The sequence below is a fragment of the Leucopleurus acutus genome (assembly GCF_964270905.1).
Source record: "Leucopleurus acutus genome assembly, chromosome: 6".
NCBI lineage: Eukaryota > Metazoa > Chordata > Mammalia > Artiodactyla > Delphinidae > Leucopleurus > Leucopleurus acutus.
The window spans coordinates 19,597,504-19,621,803 of NC_139149.1; the positions used below are offsets into that span (position 1 = coordinate 19,597,504).

Below are 24,300 nucleotides of genomic sequence, written 5' to 3' on the forward strand. Positions count from 1 at the left end.
AGAGATGGAAGGTCGAGTAAGCAAATGACTTACCCACATTTACAAAGTGCTAGACTCGATACTAGAACTCCTGTCATAATACTGAATGTACAGTTGCTTTAAAGGACAAAAGAATCAAGAAAACAAACGTGAGTCCAGAGCTACTCTTATGATTTTTCTGTGAATATTCCATATCCGAAGCAAAGTGACTTATAGCTATAAGATCATAAGTCATCTGAGTAAACATGGAATTATTCATTAAACCCTAAATGTCTAACGGAGGGGGTCACCACTTGAAGCCTGTGTGTGTTCTGGCCAAATAAAAGGAAGCCCTACTGCACAAGGTAGGGATTACATTTATGGAACATAAACAAGAGGTGGGGGAAGTTAGAAATACAAATTCTAAATGTCTATGTCAATTAACGACAGGCCCATAATAAAAAATACAAGGTCTGGGTCATGTTATGAGTGCTTGAAATGAACATAAAGGAAGCCCTGCTTTGCCAACTCTGCCAAAGACAGAGATGGCACAGGGCCACGATGCACCATGACAATTCTTGCTTCCATTTGTGAAAGCCTCCAAGTACCTCATTTTGGATGCCATGAGAAACTGCAAGCCTACTGGGTTTGTGAACAGAAGATGGACATTCAAGGAACAAATCTTTGACTCTGTAGTAACCAAGACAGCTCTATCTGAAACTCCTTGTTCCCAAACGGGAGCATAAGGGATATTTGCACATTCTAACTTTACGTGAAGAATCGGCTCTTGGAAATCCCATGAGAAAGTTTTCATAAGGATTTATCCACACTTTCTTCTTTGGTTTCCTCAACTCAGAAGCAGGAAACCTTCCAGACATCCTGAACCTCTGACCCTTTTGTGATTTTTCCCATCAACATATGCAAATATCCATGCAGCAATTCAAAAATCTCTTTTCACTGCATTATAGCATGGCCTTATATTAGACCTATATCTAGAACACTACCATTTCCAACCCACTATTGAATGAGTTTAATCGCACGTTTCTTGGGAAAAAGATCTCACTGGCTCAGAAATGTCAGGAGTCCACTATCACATGTACCTATCTGGTTTCCAAAATGATTTTCCCAAGCCACACTAAGTGACTCCCTCAGAATGCTTCCTGCTGGCAAGTGAATCAGCTTTTGCCTTTCACCCAGTCTCAGCTCATTCCTTCTCTGTGACAATATCAGGACATCCACATCTGACAATGGTCCCAGCTAATTAATTTACTCCAGTGTCTAGCAGCCTTTTGACAGGAAAAATAATCTACATTGTATTTATTGCAGAATCTCTACCACTAGGACAAAGATGAATGCAAACTTCACACAACCATTTTTCATTATCTGAAGTTGAAAGTGATTTTCAAATGTTAACTTTAAAATTAGGAGGAGTGGGATAACAGTTCTACTTTGAAACTGCCTGGAAATGGAATGTCTATAACAATGGTTTAGCATCAAGCCAGAAAAATAAACTCTCCTGCTACCATCATAAATGGGCCAGAAATAAACCTCAGGGTCGTGCACAAAGAACAGGCAGTGGAATTGGATTTCCAAAATAAATGATCTGAAACTCAGCATAATGTACCTTCAAATAGTGATATCTTCCCCTACCTCCCATCCTTCTGACCCTGGATAGCGGGGTAGCAATCCCTCCCTCTGTAAACTGTGCATACCACTGTCATAATATGGCTGAAATTGGAAAAATCTAAATGGGAACCCAGACAACATCTACAATGCCTAACTCTGATCTCTGTCTTAAGCAGACTATCCAGTAGTTCCATTCATTTCGGCTGTACTCTAAAATACTTTCTCATGAGTTTTATCTTTCTAGCATTATCCTTCCTAATATTCCTTAACCTTGGGATTATAAATGTTAGATTAGTAATTGTTCATTTCGGTGATAATCTGAAACTCATTCCCTTCTTCCTTCTGAAGGCCAGAGTAATCGTCCAATAAAAGTTCTACCAAGGTCAGGAATGACCTAATTTACTTGTAATTATTAATTCTTCTCTGACCTCTTAACCATAAATAACGCTTTGGCATTGGAAAAAAGATGTGAAACAGGACAAGGCATTTAAAAGTCAGGGAATAAAGGAGCAGTGGAGAAAAAGAGAACAGATTTTCTAACTTTAAAAAACTCCTTGGGCTTTCTTGAAATAATGATTTATATTCTTTGAGTCCACAAGAGAGTAACTGAATATGCGTGATGCAATGCTGGAATTTTAGGTATTTTGCCTAACGGTTATTAACAATTAGTACCACTGGGGGAAAAATCATAGTTAGAATAATAACCCTCTCTCAGAGGATGACTGAAATTGGACTTGTAATCTGGTTATAATAAAATACATTATGTTTATATTAAAGCCCCACATGTTTAGAGGAATACTGACAAACTGAAATAAGTCCAGTAGGTGAGTAAGTGGGGTCTGAAATGTAAGTTGTATGAGTAGCAATGGAAGAACCAACACTGCTTCCTTTGGAAAAGTGAAGACTGGGGCCAAACATATCAAACTGTCTTAATATTTCAAAGGGATGGTACACAGAAGAGGAAACAGTCATTGCAAGTAGAGATGCTGTTGGCGGCGTTCAGGCCAGAGAGTCATCCAACACGAAGGGCACCTGGCCTCTCCCCATCCACTGTAGCAGAATCCACCGGACACGACACCTGAAAGATGGTCTCCCAGGCTTTGCTTGGACACTTGCACTGGCACAGAGCTCACTATCCCAAGAACACCCTCCTCCATGTTAGAGAACAGAACAGAGGACATTTCTTTCTAGCGCTAGTTGCCATCCCTCAGGTTCTAACCTAGACAACTGGTTAACCAGATCTGTCCTACTGAATATCCCAGAATACTGCTAATCCGTTCTCCACAAGATAACTCACTTCACTTCTTTTTTAATGAAGTATAGTTGATATATAATATTATATAAATTATAGGTATATAATATAGTGATTCACAATTTTTAAAGGTTATGCTACATTTATAGTTATTATAAAACATTTGCTATATTTCCTGTGTTATACAATATCCTTATAGCTTTTTTTTTTTTTTTTTTTTTTTTTGCAGTACTTGGGCCTCTCACTGTCGTGGCCTCTCCTGTTGTGGAACACAGGCTCCGGATGCACAGGCTCACTGGCCATGGCTCATGGGCCCAGCCACTCCGCGGCATGTGGGATCTTCCCGGACCAGGGCACGAACCTGTGTCCCCTGCATCGGCAGGCGGACTTCAACCACTGTACCACCAGGGAAGCCCCTTATAGTTTATTTTATACCTAGTAGTTTGTACCTCTTAATGTCCTACCCCTATATTGCCCTTCCCCCTTCCCTTTCCCCACTGGTAACCACTAGTTTGTTTCCTGCATCTATGAGCCTGCTTCTTCTTTGTTATATTCACTAGTTTGTTGTATCTTTTAGATTCCACATGTGACATCATACAGTATTTGTCTTTGTCTGTCTGACTTATTTCACTTAGCATAATGCACTACAAATCCATCCATTTTGCTGCAAAGGGCAAGATTGCATTATTTTTTACGGCTGAATAAGATTCCATTGTATGTGTGTATGTGTGTGTGTGTGTGTGTTTATCACTTCTTTACCCATTTATCTGCTGATGGACACTAAGGTTGCTTCCATGTAAATAATTCTGCTATGAATATTGGGGTACATGTATCTTTTTGAATTAGTGTTTTGGGGTTTTTTTTTTGATACATACCCAGGAGTGGAATTGCTGGGTCATATGGTAGTTATATAGGTCTATCCCTTAGTTTTCTATGTGTCAAACTAAATATCTTCAATTCCTTTCACCATTATTAATTTAGTATTCAGCACCTCATACCATTTTAGTCATGGACCTTCTGGATACTCTCTGGTTTATAATATCCTTAACTGACATCTAAAATAAGTACTCTTGGGCTTCCCTGGTGGCGCAGTGGTTGAGAGTCCGCCTGCCGATGCAGGGGACACGGGTTCGTGCTCCGGTCCGGGAGGATCCCACATGCCGCGGAGCGGCTGGGCCCGTGGGCCATGGCTGCTGGGCCTGCGCATCCGGAGCCTGTGCTCTGCAACGGGAGAAGCCACAGCAGTGAGAGGCCCGCGTACCGCAAAAAAAAAAAAAAAAGTGCTCTTGATACAGTATTTTCAGCAAAAGAACTGAGTAGAACTTTTTATTTCCCTGTTAAAGAAAATCAGTTAGTAGGTGTTAGCTGAACACCTGTCATGTTCAACCCTATGCTTAGCCATCATTTGATATATAACAGAAGTGGAAGGCCAGGTGCTGAAAATATCTGTAGAATCAAAACTGAGGTACATGGGATAATTCTGGAGTTTGTGCAAGATGTAAACCATTATGTGGACAAATGTGATACAGTCTCAAATTCATGGTGGATTAAAAAAAAAATGGAGCCCAGGCAGGCTGGGGAATCTATGTGATGAGTTGTAGATTAGGAGGACCTACCTAGACTGTATCTTGAAGGATGGGTAGGATTTATCTGTCTGGAACAGACACTGACAATGAGGGAATGTGTGTGTAGGAATAATCAGTAATAAAGAAGGTCAGCATTGGTAGGGACATGTGTGGCTAGAAATAGAAATATTTAGATTTGTACTGTAAAACTTCCACTAGGACTTTCTTCCATTCTAAATATGCTTTGCTTAACTTTGCTAAAAATTTTTCCAGGACTCAGATATCCACAGGTCTCTAATTTGGCAAACTAATCCTTCGTAAGATACTACCAGGAGCTAAGAGAGTAATCCTAGAACTCCCCTCAGGTGGCAAGTATAGACTTCAGAGGTGATTTTCTGGACACCCAATTTCCCTTATACCAAGCATGAGAATTCCAGGCAGTCCAGTGGGAGAGGTATTTTTGGATAGATACAACTTTTGGTACATTTTAAATTATATTATCTTGTTAACAAATGGTTCCAAAGGCCAAAGTCCTAAATTGTGTATCTGATGCAAAGAATTTCTCTTTTAGACTGGTCTTCTGTAATTGACCCCATTCCTATCTTTATTTCCAAAGCCAAGATACAGGAAAATCAATCAGATAATACAAATGAATAAATCCAGGTAAATACACATGTTGGCTTTCATTTAGCCAGTGAGTCTGTGAATCTCCAGGGAACACTGAAGGCAGCTCATAAGACAATGCAGTTTCCCTTAATAGGGACCGTAACCCCAGAGTGGCTTTCTTTTTTTTTTTTTCTAATAATGTGCAATTGACTGTTTTTTTTTCCGACATGCTGTGCTCATAACTTCTGTGGAAACTTAAACATTATTCAATACAACAATTTCCTGCAAAACCTTTTGAAAGTGGTCACAGGCTCTGACCCTGCTCTGGTGCTCTGGGTCTGCCAGCATGCTGTTTTATTACCTCTGGAAGGTTCAGTGCCAAGACACAGTGCAAGAGTTAGAAATGAAAGAAAACCAGGTGTATAAAAGTAATTTTCTGCCTTCTTTCAAGAAGGGAAACTGTCACCTTCAACTCTCAGTAATTCTATGTATCTATCACATTTATCTTCATCACCCAACCCTTGGCCTACAAGGTAACTGGTAAGAGTTACAGATTGTTAATCCTAAAGAAAGTCCTGCTGAAACCACTTATATTAACCCTGTCTTGTTACCAATGGGAAAGCAAGGCTCTGAATGCTGAAAGGACTTTCCCAGGACCACAGAGTAAGTGGCAGAATCTGGACCTGAACTTCACATCACAGAGAAGGAACCAGGGATGGTATTTGTAAAACTTAGCAGCAGGACAGCACAGTCACCAAGCAATCAGAACAGAGACCCTGATTATAGTAGTGTACCACCAAATACTGCCCCAGCTGGACTAGAGTGGATGTCAGTAACCTTTTAAGAGATAACGAGAAAATGTGCCCCTTATTTGTTACCTAAAGCACTTAGCTAATAAAAATGATAATTTACTTTTAGTTGTTGGTTGTTCTCTTTTTTCACCTATTTTCCCCCACTGTCTTCCATGCCACTAACCCTTTGAAAACTTACCCTCTGTTTGGCAGCCCATGTCATTGTTATCTATGCTGAACGCCCTTGACTTCAAGTGTGTGTCCATCTTAACAAAATTCTAAGATTTTCTCTGCAAGTACCCACTTTATAGACTTTCAGGTCAAGCCCCAATTCTGTTTTTAACTTTTTTTAATTGAAGTATAATTGCTTTACAATGCTATGTTAGTTACTGGGGTACAGCAAAGTGATTCAAATATATACATATTCTTTTTCAGATTCTTTTCCATTATAGGTTATTACAAGATACTGAGTATAGTTCCCTGTGCTATACAGTAGGTCCTTGTCGTTTACCTCATTTATATATAGTAGTGTGTATCTGTTATCGATTCTGTTATTAAAAGTAACCTGATCTATGTGTCTATAATTTTTCTCCAACTCACTTTATCCAAGGTGATAAATTTAATATTTTAGGCCTGGATTTTTATCATGCATTTTTTTTACCTTCCCACAGTCTCTCAACCCCTTTCTTTCAAAATCATGAGATGTTCTTTCATTGCTTCTGCTAACAAGGTTGTTTGCAGACCAAGATATAATTGGTAGATAATGGGAGTAAAACTGGGGACAGAAATACATATTTGATTACTGTTACTGGTTGGAGCCTGTCCTATGATGTGCAGTGACCCATCGTGCAGACAGGACATGCCTCAAAACTTCTTACTTTAGGATTGAATTTTGAAAAAAGCATAAAATAAAAGTCTGGTGAAGCAAGCATTCTTCCTAGCTTTATAAATCATTACCACACATTCACATCTTCATTAAGTGTCCCATCTTTAACTTTCTAAGAGTAACTATCTTGAAACTGTGGATCCCCTTTAGCACTGGCACACCACTGAGACAAAGGACTTTTTGCTATACTTGCTTGACCTTTCTCTTGCAATGGACTTACCAGTTAAGGCAGGCTTGTCCCTAATAAACACATGAGCTGTTAGTAATTTCTCTTCTCGAATCATCATCAATTCCTTCAATGGCTCAAGGAAAGTGTTTGGAGGATCGATAACATGCTAAGTCACTTAGGTACAAAGATGACCAAAACAGGGCTTCCCTGGTGGCGCAGTGGTTGAGAGTCCGCCTGCCGATGCAGGGAACACGGGTTCGTGCCCCGGTCCGGGAAGATCCCACATGCCGCGGAGCGGCTGGGCCCGTGAGCCATGGCCGCTGAGCCTGCGCGTCCGGAGCCTGTGCTCCGCAACGGGAGAGGCCACAGCAGTGAGAGGCCCGCATACCGCAACATACTTCCAATTGTCCCTATGCTTTCAAAGTAAGTGAAGTGTTATGCTTGATGTTGTTTTGTATGTCTTATGCTAAGCACTATGAGAGAGGTGAGGTAACAGAAGATTGGCTCTACAACTCAAAGACCTTGGGGGAACAAAACCCCTGTCATGAAAAACTAAGACAGTGTGTGATTGAGAGCCACATGGTTGGAACTGGTATAGAGGTCATTGAGGGTATGGATAGAGCTGCTGGTACATTTTGGAATAGCCTGTGGAAGTGAAGTTTTCATTAATTGGCGTGTGTGTGTAGGGGGCGTTGGGGAGGGTTGGAGCAAGAACCAGAGCATCCCTAGGGTCTAAGTGAGAGATGTCCCCTACTTGTAAAATCTAGTACTAATGGAGCAGTACAGAGTTGAGATCTGCAGTGGCTTTAACTTTCTCTCTCAGGCAGACTTACATTTGGTGAAAATCTAGGCTGATCTCCGTAGAGAGTTCATATGCAATATTTAATCAACGAGTGTAGATACTGAGCATCAAGTAAGCCAGGTTCTCCTAAAGCAACCTTGTGAAGGTTCCTGAGCCATGGAACCAGCCATAGGTTGCCAACCTCAACCAACTCTGCAACTGACCTTTGCCTTCTTAGAAGTTTCCTCTGCCTTGAGAAAGCTAGAGGGTGTTTCTCCCAACTACTGTACAATTTCATCCTATGCTGGATCCTTTGATTCCAGGGAACCTCTCCATCCCGGACTCTTTGCTGGATTATTTATGAAGTCTAATTTGTAATACAAAAACACAAAATGTACTATAGTGAAACTCTTAGAGGGGAAAAAAATGCAGTTTGTATTTTCTCATTTCACAGAGGCTCCAACATCTCTCCCCGGAATGGAAGGATGGAGGTGGGGTTCTAAGATTACCTCCCAGGCCTCTGAATACAGAAGGTGCAAAAAGAATGGGAGGTAAGCAATCAATCAATCAATCAATAAACAAACAAACAAATAAATAAGTACATTTACTACTGTAAACTCCAGAGTTACCCATATAGAGAGATATGTAGAGTTATATCCTAACAATCAATCTCTTAGGGGGAAAAAAAAATCACAAGTACGCTCATGCACTAACAAGTTGGTGATTTTTCCCCATTAAGATTAAAACTAAATAGACATCCACGGTAAATTACCCATTTCATTCCTCCTTCCAGTTAAAAATAAAAAAGGCACTTTATCACTCCTTACTGTGGGTGTACTTCACTGTCAACGCATGCGTTTATGTCAAGCAGGTCATTTATATTTTTGCCTGCTGGAGTTTTTCTTCTTTCAACTTAGTAGGGAATATTTGTGATCTTTATTACCCCCCGATAAATCTACAAAATGCCTTTTGCTTGAGGCTCTTTAATTTCATATAAAGAAATCACATTAGGTTCCGGCTGTCATATTAAGATAAGCATGGATCTAAAAATAACAAATGTGTTTAAGCCAAATTTTTTCAGATTACATAGTGGTAAATTTCTCTGGGTCACCCCTAAATCCTATTGATGTTGAAATATTTTGTGGCACTTTAAGAGTGTTTCTTGAAGAACACAAACCTATTTAAACTAGAATTAGAATTATCTTCTGATCATCTACGGACCTATTTGTACAACATTACTCAACTCAAGCTTCCCATGGTTGCAATAAATCCATCTTTAATGTGGGACTATTTCGCCAGTTACAGCAGAGGGCAGTTTTATATCTTTGCGGGTTCATCTAATGCCTCTATCTATACTGTGTTTTATTTATTAAATATAAACAGCTCTAAACCTGAAGTTCTCATCATCTTAACATACAGTTATACACAAAAGTCTCAAAGGCAGTCCAAGTTCAATCTATCCAATAACCAATTCTTCATCTCCCCTCACTCCACCAGACCTGCTCCTACACAGGACTCAGATCAAACCACCAGCTCCTTAGGGAAACCTTTGGACTTTTGAAGGACAATCTCCTAAAATGTGTTTTATAGATTCCTCCACTCAGCCTGGGGTAGAATAGTCTTGATAAATGTACGTGAATTTTTCTTTCAAACAAGATTTGTAGTGAAGAGGCAAAGATAAAACCCATAAGGTGTTTTGTTTTTTTGTTTTTTGTTTTTTTGCGGTATGCGGGCCTCTCACTGCTGTGGCCTCTCCCGCTGCGGAGCACAGGCTCCAGACACACAGGCTCGGCGGCCATGGCTCACGGGCCCAGCCGCTCCGCGGCATGTGGGAACTTCCCGGACCGGGGCACGAACCCGTGTCCCCTGCATCGGCAGGCGGACTCTCAACAACTGCGCCACCAGGGAAGCCCCCCATAAGGTTTTAAAGAGTCTATTCTGTACATTTATTCGGTTGGGACCTAAATATATATTCTCTGATAGATTAACATGGCCCTTTAGTTTAAAGGGTGGACAGATTTTATAAGAGACAGGAAATCATATGCATATAAAGTCAGTGTAGAGTTTCACTCTGGCATTTTTGGTATCTCCTTGCCTCGGATGACTTGAGTTCAAATACTGGGCAACTCCTTAAGTAGATAAACATGCAGATCACATACCGGTCACCTAAATAAATTATGATGTTGATCAATCCTAAAGTTAAAGGTCAAATATGAACCTGGGTGATCTTCCAATTCGGTCAATCCAGATACCTTTCTGGATTTAGTTCTGTTAGCCCCTTCTGTTACTGAACAGAAGTCAAATAAAGATGTTACATCTTTACTTAAAGATAAAGATGTTACTTCACCCAGGGCTTCAGAGCTATGAGAAGGCTACATGCTCCCTTGTTCATCTAAAGCAGCACCATCCATCTACGATAAGGATCCTTGGGGATACATCTCGGCCCATAGCTTTCCCCACCACCGTCCAGGGGTGACATCACCACTGAAGTATGTGGCAATACCCAATTTCCAGAGCCCTGATTTACTCTCCCTTGTGCTGGGCAGAGGGCATGACTGAGAGGCAAGACTCTTATCTTGGCAGGGGTCTGGGACCGTCTGCCTCTCTGGAACAACCCCTGGTGGGTAATTGAGAAGTGACATTGATGGGTTTCCAGGGTGGCCCTGACGCTTGCACTTGCCCCGAGAAAGCAGCTATGGTTTAGAAATCCAGCCCAAGGATTGAGAGGAGGGGAAGAAAATGTAAAGCTTGCTAGCCCTGGTCTCCTTTGACCTCAGCAGACTGAGACAGGGATGCAGAGGTGGGAAACCGTCATTCTGTTGGCGTAGCATGAGGTTTCGCTTTTATTGCTAGCAGAGAGCGCTGAGCTCTTTGTCTGCTACACAGTCTATCCCCCAGAGATAGCCTCTTTTTCTCTTGAAGGGATGTAAAAAACAAATCACAGTTCTTATTTTATCTGGTGTCCACCATTAAGAATTCATGCAGAGCAATTTTATTTGTTGCCAATTAAGATCTCCCAGTGGAAGTCTGTGTTTTAGCAAAGGCAACCTGTTTAATACTCAGCATCCCTTTAGTCTATGTAAATTAACCCCTTGAGGATAGAGACACGCTAATTCCTAAGATGCCTGGACAATTCGATTCTAAGAACCAAGATACACAGAAGGTAAATCTCCAAGAGGCTCTGGGCTTGACCTTTCTCAGGCCATGTGTGCTTTTGCCTCTTAACTCTATTTTACAACTACAAGACAATTTCTATATAACGTGTTAGCGAAGGATCTTCTTTTCCCCGAGACAGAATGATAGCATGTAGCCTCTCAGTAAGCGGTTTTAATGTCACTCACATTTTACCAAAACTAAGACTACTGCTGAAGGAAACTTGAGGCACTGGTGCCAACGATCTCCACCCTAAAATGTATACATACATCAAATGATGGAGAACACGAAAGGGTATTTGGAATGCGGATCATTTTATTGCAGTGTTCACTCTACTTAGATAAGCAGCATTTTGAATCACGGTGGGAAGGAAAACAAAGTTTTTGTCCAGTTTTTTTCCTATCTCTTTCCTTAGGTTAAGAATCACAAGTAAGCCAGAATACAAAAGTCTATTCTGAAGGATTTGGGATACCCTGAAACTATTATTTTACGGTTGGAAGGGATGGGCCTTAGGGACTCTTATTGCACCTAGAGAACTATATACGCTTGTCAATTAAACTCCTCTTGGTGATGTAGGGAACCACCATTTCTACCCCCGGGAAGCAGGAGTTATCTGCTTTACCAGGGCAAACATAGCTTGTCATCAACGGTTCTTCAGATTCTTGGAATTTGGTATTGAGGCCCTGGTTGCCCCTCAGAAAAATGGTAATGAACTTGGGACTGGCTTTCCGACGCATCTACTTTCCCGTTTCACCAACAACCCAGACTATTTGCTGCTCTTCTACAAGGCACCCATCCTAGTACCTGTGAAGTAAGGGGAGAAGGATGAAGAAAGAGGTACCAGCTATGTTTTTGTATATTTGGCTACCAAACTAGATAGATCACCATTTCCCAAAATATGTTCCTTAGACCTTTAGTCAGAATAGATGCTCCAAGAAAGCTAGGATTGGGGAATTTTTTAAAGTCAAAATTATATTTTATAGTCTATATTTGATACGCTTATCACGTATTAGCAATATAAATGGCTCTGAATAGTTCTACGATTAAAATAAAATCTTAAAGCTTGGTTTTACCTAGTATACCTCAAATCTGACCACAGAATACCTTTATTTTTCTTAAAATATCCATACCATAGTGTACTAGTGTTTCTTGGGATATACTTAGAAAAATGCTTACGCAGATGATTGTTTAGATCACTGGTTCTTACCAGGGAGAGGAGAGGATGTTGCCACTAGGAAACATTTGGAAAATATCCGGAGACATTTTTGGTTGTCACAATGGGGGATGGTACTGGCATGTAGTGGGTAGAGGCTAGGGATGATGCTAAACACCTTATAACGCACAGGACAACCCCACCTCCATGATTAAGTGTAATCTGGCCCCAGATGTCAACAGTGCCCTGCCTGAGAAACCCTAGCCCAAACATAGCTTGTTCAAATGAAACTTCGATCTGGCATCTGTAGGTTGGCAACTGGCACTGTGCATTCACCAAATCTTGTCATTTAATTTTGGCCTTGCAAACCTACTTATTCTTCACTTGCTTACAGGCTATTGGTAACTCTGTCTGCAATTCAAGCTATGAAAATCTGAAATGAATGCTTTGACATTATCTGGTTCAATCACTGGCAAGCTCTTAGGTATCTGTTATATTAGTCACTTCTACCCCCGTTCTTTGAAGCTTTCCATGACATGTATTAAATGCTACAAAATGATACAAAATTATTCTAGAAAAATAAGATTATACCTATCTGTACATGTCATATATAGGTAATGCCTTTTTTAACACCTTTAGTAGAGTATAATTGCTTTACAACGGTGTGTTAGTTTCTGCTTTATAACAATGTGAATCAGCTATACATATACATATATCCCCATGTCTCCTCCCTCTTGCGTCTATGCTTCATGTAGTCTCAGTGCTCAGTTATCTTAAATACTAGCTATACTGATAGCTTCTTTTTAGAGCTAAGGAAACTCAGTCTCAGAGGTGTTATACCCAGTAGCCAGTTCGGATGGTCCAGAACCAGAGTCCATGTCTCCAAAACCTCCAATCCAGTCTTATTTCCATTTCTATAGTGTTATGCTGCTTCTATTTGTCATACATAATTTCACGTATGTGACATGAAAGAGTAATTAACACCATAAATATTCATGAATTCAATTTGTCTTTTCCAACTGTCTATGTTCTAAACTCTTAATCTGAGGCTGCAAATGGATAAAGATTTCTGTCAAATAGCAGAAAGACATTCTCAGCAGTTGTTTTCTCACACCCTTTCTTGTCAGTCACAGATATATTTAGCCAAATAGAAATAGTAACAGATGACACAAAAATCATTAAGTACAGAAGAGCACTTTTCTCCTAATCTTAACTTTCCTCATTTAAACAAATAAATGTACAGAAATGTATGATCACATTTCAACATTGACTAGTAAACAAGTTGTCACTGGGTGTGTTTATTTTTTCCTCATCAAGCAGGGAGAGGCAGAGCAAATTAAACCCACCCAGACTTGTACCCAAGTCTTAGACTAGGTTCTAGATCCTGACTCCACCCTCTTCTTCAGATGAATTCACAGAAATTTTTTTCTGCTGGTATCAAAACATAGTTGAGCTAAATGCTCTTTGCCAGACGGCTATATTTGAACTCCACAAATTCCTTTGCAATTTGAAAACCCAGAGATAGATTATAGGTCTATTTCAGTAGAATACTAAACAGGACGCCGAAATAACCAGTTATCTTGAGAGTATGATTACAGCAATATATTTGTGTCACAGCACATGGTTATGCTATAAAAAGTGACTAAAGCCTATTAAAGGCTAGGAGATTCCTCCACGAAAATCAGACTTTTAATTCTTAGACCCAATCTTCTACCATTTGTCCAATTCTTTTATCATTAAGCAAGAGGCAATAACAGTATGACATGTGTTTACCATGTTTTGATCAGTCCTCAAAGACTGTGGCCATAAATTAATGCTGGCTACTATTATTGTTGGAAGATCGAAATATTCAATTTTTTCTTTTAAGTTTCTTTTAAGCTATACTTGAGTTAGCTTAAGTATAAATGGAAGACCATTAGTTAGTATCAGCAGCAACGACAAGTAACCTATTCCATGAAATTTGTAACAGCTACAAATTAAAGGCATAATAAAAATCAGAAGAAGCGTATACTGAGTTATGGGAATGCTTGTTTAACTTCAGACACTTTAGCTGTGTTTATGTACATGACATGCCTTTCCCATGATGCTCGACACATCATAGAGTCTACCCCAACTCAAGAAAGCATTTTAACTACTCAATCAAAAGCAGAAAAAAAATATCCCCACTGCTCACTGTCACTCACAAATCGTTCACCATAAAAAGTTTGGCTATAGTTGCAGTTGTGATATCGTAATCACCATCAGAAAGCCCATCACTGTAAGTCAGTCAAGATCTGTTTGCAAAATATAATCAAGTATAACTTCATGATTCAATAAATAGTATGTAAATCTGCTATTATTGGTTTTCATTTTCTTTTCAATACTACTCTTTCCATTTTCTCACTGGTAGTTATTCCAACTATTCAAATGGCATCATTGCCCTTTATTGTTATTCAAATGAAGCTTTTTTATTAGATCCTCTGACACTATTTTAAAAGCTTTGCTTCTTCACCAGCAGTAATCCTACTTGGAAGGAAAATGGAAGTGACTGCCCGCAAAATTCTGAGCTCTTACTTTATGTTAGGTTATGTTTCCACCTGAAATGAGATTTTAATTTAATTATATCAGAGGAAACCAAAGGTTTTTATTAACCACCTTAAGAAAGCAGGAAAATATTCTTTTCCATGCAGGTTTTTTGGTTCAAAAACCTGTGAAACTATAATTCCTCTTCAATGATGTGTATAAGACACACTGACCAAATTAAACTCTAATTTCTTTTGTCAAGATGGTATTCATCATCTGTGCATCTTTTCTTTTGAAAAATAGAGTAAAATTATTCTATACAAATAGTCTAAAGAAAATGTTACAACTCAGTTACATAACCTTTTAAGCATACTTTGTAGTAGATCTACAGAAAATATAATTTAAAAGGCATATAACCATAAATACACTGCTGTTGGTTTTATTAATACAACACACTGGTTCACAAAAGAAAACCTGGTTAGAGCTCTCAAAAAGAAATCTAACAAATATTGCAACAAGTTATATAAAGTTAACTGATATGTCTGTTAGCAGCAAGGAGACCTGAAAACTACATTTTTGTTGTATCCTACCAGCAGCTTTTCTAGGTAGAGAAATAGAATATTGTCCATTACTATAACCACAGATCTGTTTTCTAGTAGGAAAACTAACAGAAGAGCAGAACAAATGAAAATATCAGGCATTTCGCCCAAGAAGTAGAATTCCTCAGAGAAGATGAATTTCAAGGTTATTAGGATTTGTTACAAGGGTGCGTGTAGAACAGGCAGCATCAGCTGGTACAGAGACCAAGGGTGATGGATTTAGATAAGGTTGGACAAGAAATCCACAGGGTTAGGTCATACTTACCTGCTTAATATCTCTGTGTACAGAGAGAGCACTGTCTTCCGTGACATGAGCAGATGAGAAATAAAGGACGCTAGGGGCTTTTTGACCCCTGGGTGACAAAGCTAATCATATTAAACAATTCTTGTGCAATGCAAGGTATCATGTAATTGAGCACTGGCATATTTATTCCAGACAACAAGAGCTATAGGAATTTAGTAAATGGAATTCAGAGACCATACGAGCATCTAGGAAGACCCTGACCACACGGACCCCAAAGACCTGGATAATAATATCAAAATAATCTCCATTCCCAAGAGGCCTCAGGGAATGAATAACCTGGGAGTATGACTTCTATGACACTCGCCTCTTTTTCCCATTTACCTGCACAAATGTTCTCACATACCTTTCCTCACCTAGAATCAGTACCCACCACATAGAACAAAAACCTAAACATGGGAGACCTATACTACAGCATTCCTGAAATACATATTCTTTAATATGAATTTAGAAATTTTAAGCAGAAGTGTTCAACCTTTCAATTAGAGAAAAACTTAAATAATATTTAAGCAGACAAGGGCCAGAGAATTTGGGTCCTAGTTTCTACGATATAAGTTTGCTGCATGGCCTTGGACAAATGAGCTCCTTGACCCTGACAAGTGTTATGATTTCCACCACCTTCCCAGTTCTCAGCAGGTCCTTCACTCAAGGACAACTTTTGGCACCATTGCTTTACTTTAATTAAAGGAATGGAACTCTCTAGGTAGGCTCTGCTGATTTTTGCCCCCAGAGGTGCTTTTGGCACCAAGTAGAAGAGACCATTTGCCAACTCCATGCTTCTGTGATCAAGGTCAAATTTATAGATGCTGCTACTAGTTGAGGATGTGGATTGAACTCACCTCCAGAGACTTCTGTGTTGCTCCTCAAGTTGAGTCAGCAGATGTTCAATGTATTTGTTGGAGTCCATGTATTCCTGCACATACAGACACACAAAGACAAATAAGGCCTCATCACCATAGGCACAGGATCCTAAGGCCATTTTGATCTCTACAAGAAGATTTTGGACAAGATAACCCCTTGGTCCCTCCCAGTTCTAGGAGTAGATGCTTCTACGACTTATATGCATAGTCATTTGGGGATGAATAATATTTTCCCCATATCCTGTGATCACTCCATGAACAAAGAATGGAAGAGAAAGGGAGTTCTATCAAGTCAGCATAAACATCCTCTTATTCACAGAGAAAAGCTAAATTTCATAGTCATTTACACTGTGGTCTCTTCCGCCATATAAAAGTAAGGGGTGGGGGGAGGGAAGTGAGACAAACTTACTTTCGCTGCTGACCTTAGAAGAGGAGGAATAAAGTAGACAACACAGGTCTTGATTATACTGGTTTTACACAAATAATTTCCTAGCAAAAACACTATTTTTGAGCTACATAGAAGCTTTATATATTCACTGCCCTCATTCACTGGGCATCTTATTTGTATTGATGAATCACATGTTCGTTTTCCTTCATCTCCTTATATGAACAAAACAATGTAATTTGGTTTTGGTGTTTCTTTTTTTTTATTTTCTTTTATTTCTTTTCTTAGAAAATCAATCTTTGGCTTCTAAGAGGTTATAAAGGCAAGGTTTATCTTGTTTAGAAATATGCATAAAGTTTTGTAAATCAAATTATATTTTCAAGAAACATTTCCGAAAAATGAGGGATTCCTTTGAGGCATGAGAATTGCTCATAAAATCTATAGGTTATTAAATCCAATTTTTTATATTTGTGATTCCTGAATATGAGGTTCACATGCAATCGTTTCAACTGCCAACTATGTAGAAAAATACAAAAAAAAAATTTGTATGATTTATTTCATCCTGAACCTGATACTTCTTTCCCTTTCTGTATGAAGATCTAGCCCACAGGCCTCTGTGCCTACATTACAACTACCTTAGACGGAACAGTGTGCAATGATTTCAGTTTTAAGGCATGCATGAAAGTTACTGTTTCATTTCTTATGGATTTAAGGTAAACTGAGAACTCTGGTTAATATTGCTACTTTTTTTTTCTACAGAATTATTTTGATAAAATTCTATATAAAAATCTGTTGCTTCTATAAAAATATTCACTACAATGGGTGGGAGCAGGGGAATGGAAGAAACACGGTAAGAGTTGACCTGATATAATGGAAAGGGCCCCGCTCCAAGTTTCTGGACCTGGATCTACCTGTGTAGCCTTGGAGAAGCCTTTTTAACTTTCCACAATATTTCAGTTAGACTAGAGAGTATCCTAAGTCCTCATCTAGCTAAAACTGTTAGAATTCTATAACACTACAATTCTATTGCAGAAAATTAGCTAAAGAGTTCTATTCTAATTAATACACATGTTTAGTTTAGTTATTTAAATGAGAACATTGGGCACGTCAAAACCAAAGCAGAAATCTCTTATCACAGGAAGTTGCAGTGGTCTGTGGTTATGTTATTAAGTGTCCCGATCAAGCTTTAAACACGATTTATTTATTTATTTATTTTTAATTTATTTATTTTTGGCTGCATCGGGTCTTCATTGCTGCTCACAAGCTTTCTCCAGTTGCAGCGAGCGGGGGCTACTCTTTGTTGCAGTGCGCGGGCTTCTCATTGCGGTGGCTTCTCTTTGTTGCGGAGCATGGGCTCTAGGTGCATGTGCTTCAGTAGTTGTGGTACGCGAGCTCAGTAGTTGTGGAATGCAGGCTCTAGAGTGCAGGCTCAGTAGTTGTGGAGCACGGGCTTAGTCGCTCCATGGCATGTGGGATCTTCCCGGACCGGGGCTCAAACCCGCATCCCCTGCATTGGCAGGCGGATTCTTAACCACTGCACCATGAGGGAATCCCTAAACACGATTTAGAACACTCAAAATTCTTAAAGATATTTTCAAATACATCCCATCAAAAAAAATTTAAAGACAGTGTTTCCAAGTAAAAACAAATATATAAACTTCAAAGTCACCCATCCATTCTTCATTCAATTGTTTTTTTCCAACATCTATTATATGTCAAGTGCTGTTCCAACTTCCATAGATATTGTAATAACTAAGAGGGAGAAAGTTCCTGCCCTCAGAGAGCTTACATTCTGTAGAGAGATACATAACAAGTAAATGAGCAGATTGATTTCAGATTGGTCACATGCTAGGAAGGAAATAACAGGTGACAGGAGGGACTTTAAATGGGGAAAGCACCATCTTCAAAGCCCATGGCTGGAAGAGGACTCTGAACAAATGATTTTTGGGTTAAGACCTGAGAGAGAAGGAGGCAAGCATACAGAGAAAGGAAGAGACCAGGGAGAACACCGCAGGCAAAGGAAATGGCATATGCAAAGGCACTCAAATGTGGTATTTAAGGAACAGAAAGGAAGCCATTGTGTCCAGGAGCAGAGCCTGGGGTGTGTATTCTAAAACGAAGTTGGAGAGGAAAGCAGGGGCCAAATCACATGCAAGCTCTGGAAAACAGTTAGATTTAAACCAGTAGATTTGTTATTCTGTTCATTCTGCTTAGCTGAAGTCGGAGGTGGAAGCTGAAAGGTGATTACAAATATGATCTTTGGATCAAAGAGATTTAGGTTCAAAGTACCTGGTTTCGGTACTTACTAGCTGTACCTCCTCAGGCCAAGTTATTTAATCTCTCTAAACCTTATTTTTTTCCAGAGAGATAAATAATAATTTAAAAGGTGTTGTAAGGATTAAATAAAACAGTTTAAGCATATACCACGTGCTAAGCAGTGAGTAGAGCCTTTTCTATAGAATCAAACCTCTTCTCAAAAGGCAAACCACTTTACAAGGTGAAGTTTATATCCACTGTCTCTTCTCTTACTCAACTTCAAGATGTTTAAGTGTATGCTTCTTTTTTTTTGGCTGCATTGGGTTTTCACTGCTGTGTGCGGGCTTTCCCTAGTTGTGGTGAGCGGGGGCTACTCTTCCTTGCAGTGTGCAGGCTTCTCATTGCGGAGGCTTCTCTTGTTGCAGAGCACGGGCTCTAGGTGTGCAGGCTTCAGTAGATGTGGCTCATGGGCTCTAGAGCGCAGGCTCAGTAGTTGTGGCTCACGGCCTTAGTTGCTCCGCGGCATGTGGGATCTTCCTGGACCGGGGTCAAACCCGTGTCCCCTGCATTGGCAGGCGGATTCTTTTTTTTTTTTTGCGGTACGCGGGCCTCTCACTGTTGTGGCCTCTCCCGTTGCGGAGCACAGGCTCCGGACGCGCAGGCTCAGCGGCCATGGCTCACGGGCCCAGCCGCTCCGCGGCATGTGGGATCCTCCCGGACCGGGGCACGAACCCGTGTCCCCTGCATCGGCAGGCGGACTCTCGACCACTGCGCCACCAGGGAAGCCCAGCAGGCGGATTCTTAACGACTTCACCACCAGGGAAGTCCCTAAGTGTATGCTTCTTTAATTATACTTGCTGAATTTTAGAATAGGTAGTTAGAGATTAACAATCACAATACAGATTTTCAAGCATTAAATGTAGGTATTGCTGGATTGTGGTTTAAAAGCTATTTCAAATACAATACTGGCTGCTTTCATTAATTTTCCATAAAAATAACTCTAATGATGTCTTAAACAACATAACAATGGGAAACTAGGATTATGGATTTTCATCCTTCTTTTCAGTTTAATTTTTCATCATAGCATGCTTACTTTAATATCCTATTTTATGTTACTTGCACTTTTATTGTGGTATTGCCTATACCCCACCCCTACACATACACACATACACACACACACACACACACACACACACACAAATAGACACCAACTGAAATGAACTGAGAAAAAGAAGATGATGCTTACATGTGCTTTTTGTTAAATGAAACAAGTTTTTCCCTGCCTAAAAGAACTTAGGCCGCACCCTCATATATTTATCATTTCTGGCCCCTGAATTGGAGAAATTCATTAACTAATAATAAATCCTTACCATTCTTTAAGAATAAAATAGGATTATTCTACTAGGAATCGCCTTGGAGATTAACTCCCAGGAAACAATGGAGGGTGATCACAGTGGGGCTGGCAGTGGTCCACACTGGAACTACAGTCACAGAAAGTACAATGTTATAGCGACTGTGCCTATAGTGCCAGCTTTGGTATAAAGCGCATACTGAATGTTCTTAACATGGGCTCCAATATTCCAGAGCATCAAAGGCACAGGCAGAAAGAAAGGGGATGGCAAAATTCTACCTCAGTATAACATAGCTCCCCAAATTGCCTGAAAGACATTGGATATTGGGAGACCTCGTAGAAAAGATTTTAAAAATGCAGATGGACAGAAGGTGGTATATACACTGTCTGCTGGTGATCCCAGGGTCTATGCAGATCATTTTAGAATGGGTGAAGTGAAAACATACAACACAGAACCCATGACGAAGTACTGGAGGACAAGAGAAAGAGAACATCACCCTCAATCACAGAAGAAGGCATCAAATCTGAAAATGACTTTCAAGAAAGTATTTTAGAGAAAACCTTAACATGTTTGGTAGTATCCAGAAAGACATGACTCTCCAAAACATGTGCAGAAAGCTTAAAAAAGACACCGAGATAAAAAGATAGGATTCAATTAAAAACAAGACGAGCCGAAAAGAGAATAAAGTGAAATAAAAATGGAGCTGGGTGAGCTAAGAATTTCAAGGAAATATAAACTGCAATAGCAGAATGGAAACCTGTTGACCTTTACATTGTGATTTTTATTATGGGATGACTCTCCACAACATGAAATTGTGCTTCAGAGAAGAGTGGATAATGGATTATGGTATATCGGCACTAAGTGATCACACAAATGAAGTCTACTCCTCAGTATCTCATCTAGAAACAAATCAAACTCCCCAACCCAAGTACTTAAATATTCCTCAGTATCCATGGGAGATTGGTTCCAGGACCAATTCCTGGTGATACCAAAATCCATGGATGCTCAAGTCTTTTATAGTCAGCCCTCTGTATCCACAGATGTGGAACCCACGGATACGAGGTTGACTGCACTCACTAAGCCTTCTACTATTTCTACAGTATGATTCAATTAGTGTATATATAGTCCAGTTAGTGAAGATTAATACTGCTATAACCTAGAAGAAAAGCACACACCCATCTCCCCATCGTCCTTGGTGTCAATGTTCACTGTCTCTAACATTATCCGTGAAAAATGTCAGCTTCCCCAGGCTTGCTTTGCCCAGCATGTACTTCTCATGTCACTCAGCACAAAGACTTTATTCAAATATAGTTATTAACCTGACGAACACTGTATTCTACTTATTTTCCTTATGACAAACCCACAATGGATACAATAGTAGAACTGACAATAAAAACACATGCACAGTCCTGTGAAGGACAAACAACCTAGGTAAATTAAATAAAGGATAAAGATGAAAATGAAAAGAGACATGATGGATATTAGGTCAGAAAATGTAGGTTCGTCTATCAATTATAACTTCTGAGTACTTGACAAGATTTGTAAGGTAAACAATGATCAAGGGGGAATTAAAGAAACATTTCAGAATAGGACAGAGAAAAAGAAACAACACTTGATTTTACACATCAGAAAGGCTCCTCACATTCCAGCTGGAGTTTATGGAAAATCATCCACACATCCACCCGCATAAGGGCTGGGAAAAAAAGCAGTGTGTGTGTTTGGGGTGGGGATTAGGATGACGGCAAGCACCCAAACAGACAAATGGGCCTCTTATCAAGGATTTTAAAAAGGCTGGTCACAGGGCTTCCCTGGTGGCGCAGTGGTTGAGAGTCCGCCTTCCGGTGCAGGGGACACGGGTTCATGCCCCGGTCCGGGAGGATCCCACATGCCGCCGAGCGGCTGGGCCCGTGAGCCATGGCCGCTGAGCCTGCGCGTCCGGAGCCTGTGCTCCGCAGCGGGAGGGGTCACACCAGTGAGAGGCCCGCGTACCGCAAAAAAATAAAAAATAAAAAAACGCTGGTTGCATAGCTTCTGGCCACCCCAGATGTCCATTGAAATAAGACACATAGACAAACTTTTGTGTCTTAATCCATAAACATCCCCAATAAAGTAGCTTCTATGTAACAAAGCAACAGAAAGACATTCTCAGCTTTACATGAATTCAGAAAATAAAGTGCCTACCTTAATTAAAACTACATGTGTGGGAGGCTGGGGGGAAGTGCCCCAAGGTGGAGACTCACCTTGAACTCACCTTGCCCCATGGACACACCAAATCTACAGCTGCATATGGAATAACTCCCTTTGAAAAAGAACTGAAAACTAGCTGAACTGCCCCATCCACAATAAACTAGCTGAACTGCCCCACCCACGTTGAGATGGGTAGGAGAGACAGAGACGTGGTCTCACCAAAAACTCCATGCCTGGTGCAGAGCCCCACAATAGGGAGGGAATCTCACAAATCCATAGCTTCTCCCCTAGGGTGAGGGGTTTGTGCCCCATATCAGCCTCTCCAGCCCTTAGGACCTACAACAGAGAGATGAGCCCCCAAAATGTCTGGCTTAGAAACCAAAGGAGTTCACATCCAAGGGACCCAAAGGGCTGTGTGAACTAAAAATGCCACCTGCCATATCAGTAAACAAAGGATGTTGCAGCCATCAAGCCATCACATTACTGCTGCTCCCAACGCTGAGCCCTGAGGGCACTCCGGATCGAGGCAAGATCTGCCCCCCATCTAGCGGTCAGCTGCTGTAGCCACCCCCATAGTGCACCCTGAGGAGACTCAGGATGAGAAGCACAGGATACTGGTCCCCAGAGAGCTGAGGTGCACATCAAAGGGATGATTTCAGTGAGCCCAGAATTTGCATCTTCCCGTACATAGAAAAGCACTAGATTCCTTAACCTGAGATATCTGGTTTTCCTTAATTAACAGTAATCTTTGATGTTCCGACTACCTGGTCTTTGTTGCAAAAACTCCTATGTGTCCTGGCTCCTGCCCTTGCCTCTTCAGAGCAGTCCCTCAGTTATCTGAGATGCTGTGTCCCAGGCTTAAGTCCTCAGTTTTGTCCACCAAATAAAACATAACCCTCAACTTTTAGGTGGTGCATTTTTTTTCAGTTGACAGTTGAAGTGAACTGAGATTCTCCTTTCAAAAAGCTTGACATATATACACTACTATGTATAAAATAGATAACTAATGAGAGCCTAATGTATAGCACAGGGAACTCTACTCAATGATCTGTGGTGACCTCAGTGGGAAGGAAATCTGAAAAAGAGTGGATATAGTATACATATAACTGATTCACTTTGCTGTACAGCAGAAACTAACACAACATTGCAAAGCAACTGTACTCCAATAAAAAGTCATTTAAAAATACATACATACATACATCAATAAATAAAAGGCTTGCATGAGGTCTCACTCGCCCTAGGACCCAGTGCAAAAGCAGCAGTTTGAAAAGTGCCCGGAATGCGAAGGAGATTCCTATGCTAATCTTCAAGCATCTGCTGGAGGAACAAGAGATGGTTGGGACTCTTTCTGGAGACTGGGGTGCTGGCAGACACCATTCTGCACTCTCCCTCTACCCTGTTAGCACAGGCAGGTGTGCAGACATGGGACCCTCCCACTGTCTTGGTAAGGCAGGCAGGGATGAGTAGATGCAGCATTCCCTCACTCCCTGGCTGGGACCAGCTAGTGAGAGCAGTCATGATACTCTCCCACTCCCTTGCTGAAACTGGCAGGGGAGCACAGACAAGGATTTTTCCTGATGTCATGCCAAAGCCAAGGAGCATGTCCTGCCCCCTATGCACTCCAGATGCCCTTCTAGAGCCAGCAGGTGCATGCGATCCACAAAGAGGATGCCCTCTGATCACCTAGCCCTGGTGGCCAATGGGACTTGCATTCCTGGGCTCCATGGGACTGTAACAATTGGAAAGATAGTTCTTGGCAGGCTACCACCCCCAGGGCACTGCACAGGCAGCAGACTGAAACACACCTCCAGTCTTCTTACGAAAAAGGCCTATTTGCTTGTGCTGGAGATTCAGCCTGAGGCTTCAGGCTTGCCACACATCTAGAGAGTACAGAGGCACTCTCAGGGAATGTAAGACA

The 24,300-nt window shown here is 40.7% G+C and overlaps 1 protein-coding gene across 1 annotated transcript in view; it reads right to left on the bottom strand.

Moving 5' to 3' along the window:
- NCKAP5 (NCK associated protein 5) overlaps positions 1-24,300 on the bottom strand; it is a 971,312-nt gene that overhangs the window by 651,566 nt on the left and 295,446 nt on the right. The window contains exon 3 of the mRNA XM_082840997.1: positions 16,182-16,255. Within this exon, the coding sequence (XP_082697123.1) occupies positions 16,182-16,255 (74 nt within the window). The remainder of the gene's footprint in view (positions 1-16,181; positions 16,256-24,300) is intronic.